A 5,963-nucleotide genomic window follows, 5' to 3' on the forward strand; every position below is an offset into this window, starting at 1 on the left:
AAGTTGGGGGTGGCAACGTCCAATAGCCAATAGTTTGGGATGATAAACAAACTTATTCAATAAAATCTCACTTATCCCAGGGTGTGGAGAGGATGGAATAATAATAATAACTAGTTAATAGACCCACGCGCGTTGTGGCCTGGGTATATTGCAAACATCGAACGGATTAGTCCAAGCGTTATGTGATGCGTATATCAAATGAAAATGCGTGTTTTGACATATCCGATTTAACTCAATAGCATCGCGGTTGGGTCAAAATGTAAAGTAATCAAATTTATACTGTACAGTCATAACGTATTTATATGTGACCTGACTCATACATAGGAAATGTACAAAAAAACATAAAAGTGTATAAAGGGAAAACTGACACGTGTAAGCAAATGACATATTCACATTAAGAGTTGAAATTTTATCCCTAACGCGTTGCGGTGAGCGCGAATTTATACCGTCGAATGAGAACATCATATATTTCACCCTATTCGGTTCAGAGTTATATTTACGGTGAAACGTAGACCAATCGAAAACGTATTACATCTGACTTGACTTGCTTAAAAAAAGTTTACATCGAAACGTAAACTATCTCGAATTTATACCGACATATAAATAAGAATACGCACATGAAAAGACTTTTTCGGGTAAATGATTGAAATAGGTAAATTCGAAACTTTAGAAAAACTCGAGTGGGTGAAAATGATATTTTACAAAGTTCTTAAACACAACAGCAATTTAGTTGTTTGAAAAGGAAATCAGCGAAAGAAAAATTAGTTAAATATGTTGGGTTAGTTTAATTTAAATAAAAGTGGAGACTTAAAACTGTAATTTTCAAAAGTTGAGAGATTGTATGTAGGTTGAAAAAAAGATAGACCATTTTTATAAATGCCACAAATTGAGGGGTTGCAAACTAACTAATAGTATAAAGGGTCATAATTGCTATTATCAAAAGTTACAAGGTTATAAAAAACAAGGACTAAAAGTGCATTTTATGATGTTTTTGGAGGTGGTCGGTGGAATTGGTTTTAAGATAGCATGAAATAAGCCCTTCCTCTATCTCATATTTCCGCCAGCAAAAACATCCATTATCGTTTGGTGGAAAAAGTTGGAAAAACAGAAGTTTGGTGGCCACAATAAATATTCGTTTCAGTATATTAACACAACATTTGCAGACGCATCTTTCCGCGTTTCTCCTCCTATTTTACAAAAACAAAACAAAAAAAGTTAGTATCCGAGCTCTGAGATCGGCATCCATGGCTGCTTCTGCTGAACGCGAAAACTTCATCTACGTCGCCAAGCTCGCCGAGCAAGCTGAACGCTATGACGGTTAGTTTATCTCATAGATCCGTTCTTTACATCTTAATATCCTCAGTTTTTGTTCCCTAATCCGTGCTAGATATAGAATTTTTATACTGTTGTCGACTCACTTGAGTTAGAGATGATGTTATTTGTTACAAATCGATGATTAAATTGTTCAAAAAGATTGCTCTAGTTATCGTAGGTGATACTGAGGCTAGATTTAGGGTTTCGTAGATCCTACCAATCGTACATGATCTGTTTCCAAAATTGAGGTCAAATTGTTATTCTGTTTGTTTAAATAAATTGAAATCAGTATTGGCCTTTTGAAATTGTGTAGAGTAGTATCGATCACTATAATAAATTATGTAAAAAAGTGCTTAAATTAGGATCTGAGGTTAGTGTACTGAACTCTAACTGCCTTTTGAACTTAGATTTGGACATTTTTGTAGATGAACATGAATCTTGTATATGCACTAATCTAGCTAGATTTTACTTTTTTTTTATTCTGTTTGTTTTAATACATTCAAATCAGTATTAGCTTTTTAAATTGTGTTGAGTAGTATTGTACTATTGATCACTACAATTAACTATGTTAAAGGTATTACAATTAGAATCTGAGCTCAATGTATTGAAAATTAACTGCTTTTTGAACTTAGATTTTAGAATTTTCTATAGATGAACTCTTTCATATGGACTAATTTAACTAGATTTATCTATTTATTCTGTTTGTTTCAAGACGTTTAGATTGGTATTAACTTTTTGAATTTGTAGAATAGTATCGATCACTATAATAAACTATTTAAAAAGTGCTAAAATTAGAATATGAGCTTAATGTATCGAACGTTGACTGCTTTTTGAACTTAGATTTGGAGAATTTTTTCGTAAATATAGTTAGATTTTTAACTATTGAATAAGTGTTCAGCTTGCAGTATCTTAACATTCAGAACTATATAAGCTATTATAACGATTGTTCTGTCGCGTCGATCTTATGGTGATTTGTTCTTTTTTTTTTCAGAGATGGTCGATGCCATGAAGAAAGTAGCAATGTTGGATATTGAATTGACGGTTGAGGAGAGAAATTTGCTCTCAGTTGGATACAAGAATGTGGTGGGTTCACGTAGGGCATCATGGAGGATATTGTCCTCCATTGAGCAAAAAGAGGAGTCAAGGGGCAATGAAGTTAACGTCAAGCGGATTAAGGAATATAGGCAGAAGGTGGAAACAGAGCTGTCGAACATTTGCAAAGATATCATGGCTGTGATTGACGAGCATCTGATTCCATCTTCCTCTGCGGGAGAATCCACTGTTTTCTACTACAAAATGTGAGTTTTACACATAGATGTGAGAAAAAGGTCCAAAAGAACATTCTTGTCCCATTTCTTTCTTTCTTTCTTTATGATTGTTGATTCTTAACATGTTATTACCTTATTTTATTCTGTGGGCTTTGTGTTCTAGCAGCAACTTGTTTTAAGAATATAATCTTAATATAATCTGAAAGCGATACAAATGCCCACTTAACTTTTTTTTTCAACTAGCGATGATCTTAAGCTTTTCATGTTCTAAAGATTTTGCGATGGGTTTTGATGCCATGCAGGAAAGGAGACTATTATAGGTATCTTGCGGAGTTCAAGTCTGGCAATGACAAAAAAGAAGCAGCTGATCAGTCACTTAAGGCTTATCAAGTAAGTAGCTGTTTTGTTTTGTCATTTAGTAATTCTCAAATTGCATAATTAAGGTTTATATTTTCCCTCCAGTTGGCTTCTACTGCTGCAGAGGAATTATCTCCTACGCATCCCATTAGATTGGGTTTGGCTTTGAACTTCTCCGTTTTCTATTACGAGATCATGAACTCTCCCGAAAGGTAATAAATTTTGTAGAAAGATATTGTTGGTGTTCATGAATGTTGATGTAAAATTCAATCTAACTTGCGTTTTCTTAAAAATTGATTCAATCAGAGCCTGTCACCTGGCAAAACAAGCTTTCGATGAAGCTATCTCAGAACTTGATTCGTTGAGTGAGGAATCATACAAAGATAGCACTTTAATTATGCAGCTCCTGAGGGACAATCTCACTTTGTGGACCTCCGATATTCCAGAGGATGGAGGTAACCATAAAACACTATATATATATATATTTTTCATTTTATTTTCTTATAACCAATTTTCGTATATTTAATAGCCAATGCCAATCTATTCTTTCCTTTTCTATTTATTAACATTTCATTTTCTTTGCAGAGGACCAAAAGATGGAGATCACCAAATCTGGTGAAGATGCAGAGGTTAGTCCCAACAACTGAATTTTTAAATAAATAAATAAAGAAATTGAGATTAATATTTGATTTATTTTTTTATGCAGTAAAATTTGGAGGGTAAGTGTACATCCTTGGAGGGAGTGGATGTGGCCTTTGTTATTGTATTTGTAAGCCTAAATTTGAAAGCGATAACATGAGAATCGCACGCGTTAGTTGTTTTCGTTTGTTCTTCTTGTAAAATGCCCAGAAATGGGACGTTTATGGCATGGCCACATATATTATGATCCAGGCTTGTTTCTGCAAAAGAAACTATTTTAAAGGCCCCGATTATTTACACACCATTTTCACACCCCTATTGTATACGGGTCTTATAACATTATATGACCCATATAGAATGTTTTTTAATAGGAAAATGCGTAGGGAATGTTTTTTGATTTAATAGTATACGGCCCGTATACATGTGTATACGATCGGTAAAACGTATACTGCCGAATGGATTTATTTTGTGAGGTTTTTTTCAAATTTTTTGGTGTTACCAAATGTATACGGGCCGTATAACTGTGTACGGGTCGTATATAAGGTTGTTTTTTTCATTATCCCATTTTTTCCAATAAAAACACAATCATTCTATGGTTTCTAAACTCTTCATCACCTTTAACAATGTCGATAAACGTTGATCGGAACACGCCGTTTAAATCGGAGTACAAGTAGAGTAACGTTACCGATCAGTCTGTTGATGGAAACCTTAGTGATCGCAGAGGTCTTCGTGTTGGTTATTTATCGATTCTGCTAGTTATCGGCGGGGATGGGTACAGAAACCACCAAGAGTGATAATGGATTGGTTACAAAAACCAATAGCAGAAAAACCCGACACATTTTTTATGATGATCCGAAACATTCCGAATAACTAGCAGAAGAACCCGACACGTCTCCACAGTTTTTTGCCTATCTTTGCCTATTTTATAGTATTTTAGAGTTTTTTTTTTTTTTTTTTTTTTTTTTTCGTATTTTAGGGGTTTTTAGCGTATGTTGAAGGATAACGCAAACAAGTTCTCCACAATTTGTTATTCAGATCTCTATTCGGTCATCTTTCCAAACTACAACACACGATACGTTTAAACTTTATATTGTGTGATTTGACTAGGGAATGATTGGAGGTGATTTCTACTTTTAATAAGCTATCACAGTTTTCAAATTCGTTACGTGCATTCATATTGTTGAGACAACAACAGGTAATGAACAGATTAATTGGACTTCTTGTTCCAAATGCAGTTGTATGATCCGTACTTAAAGGTCTCTCTAAAATATGCAACCGAGATCGCCTTGTTAATTTTAATGAAGTAATGAAGATTGAATGTATACACAAATAGTTCTAGTGGACGAAGCAAAGAAGACATGCTCAGCAACACTCTATATCAAGACATATCGGATTCGTTTACGGGGTATTGAAAATATTTGTTGAAATCGAAGAAAAGAGTAAAAAAGATGAAATGATGTGTGTTAACGCAAAAGCAATACTTACAATTAACCAATGAAGATTGAATATGCAACCTTCATTAATGATCTGGAATTAGAGAACCGTTGTGTATTTGCTTACTGATCTGGAACCGTTGTGTATCTGAATCAGGTTCTCAAACAAACACCACTAAATATGAGTTGGTATTGAACCAAGAATATGAAGATCCAAGAATATGAAGATCACGGTGCACACACGTGTGAAGAAAGTCATTAGACTGCCGCAGATGAAGTCAAATGTGATCAAACTTGGACATCAGACGTAAATCTTGAAGCAAATATGTGATCAAAGACAACGATGTAGACGCAGAATTTGAAAAACTGAAACATCAAATCATCTGCTTCCCGAATCTGAATCTGAAAGTTAACTTTAACTCATAAAACCCACTAGCAAAAGAAGCGCTTTTATCATGTCAGGGAGAATGTTCTGGAAATTGAAGAAAAAGGAAGGTTGTAGCAATTTAATTAAGAAGTAATTTCAGTATTCAGATTTTGTTGGTTTGTTTCCAGCTAAGGTTTAGAATGGTTGAACTTTTTTTATAAACTTTTTGGTGAAATTAAGTTATTATCTTTTGGGTTAAGTGGAGAAATTAAGTTTCAACATCAAGAGAGAATGTTTTAGAAACTGAAGAAAAAGGAAGGTTGTAGCAATTTAATTAAGAAGTAATTGCAAGACTGTTAGTCGGGCTTCCAATACAAACACATGGTGATAACCAACGCTGATATGGAAGACATGTCGGGTTCTGTATCCATCCTCGCGTTGATAGCTTCCGTTTTATTACAGTCATACGACACATAATAAAAGCGCTTCTTTAGATAATCTAGGATTATTTTATAACTAAACCCTTGAATCCCAATGCTTCTCTAAAAATATTTGTTTCTTTCCTTTTCATGAGGTAAAACCGGT

At 34.1% G+C, this 5,963-nt stretch overlaps 1 protein-coding gene across 1 annotated transcript; it reads left to right on the plus strand.

The window, feature by feature from the left end:
* The first annotated feature begins 1,064 nt into the window (after positions 1–1,064).
* LOC110912915 (14-3-3 protein 9) lies at positions 1,065–3,877 on the plus strand. Its single transcript, XM_022157749.2, has 7 exons — positions 1,065–1,317; positions 2,306–2,612; positions 2,885–2,972; positions 3,045–3,151; positions 3,246–3,394; positions 3,525–3,568; positions 3,646–3,877. The coding sequence occupies exons 1-7, from the start codon at positions 1,245–1,247 to the stop codon at positions 3,646–3,648; spliced, it is 771 nt and encodes a 256-aa protein (XP_022013441.1). The 5' UTR covers positions 1,065–1,244; the 3' UTR covers positions 3,649–3,877.
* The last annotated feature ends 2,086 nt before the right edge of the window (positions 3,878–5,963 follow it).

The sequence above is a fragment of the Helianthus annuus genome, chromosome 15, assembly GCF_002127325.2.
Source record: "Helianthus annuus cultivar XRQ/B chromosome 15, HanXRQr2.0-SUNRISE, whole genome shotgun sequence".
NCBI lineage: Eukaryota > Viridiplantae > Streptophyta > Magnoliopsida > Asterales > Asteraceae > Helianthus > Helianthus annuus.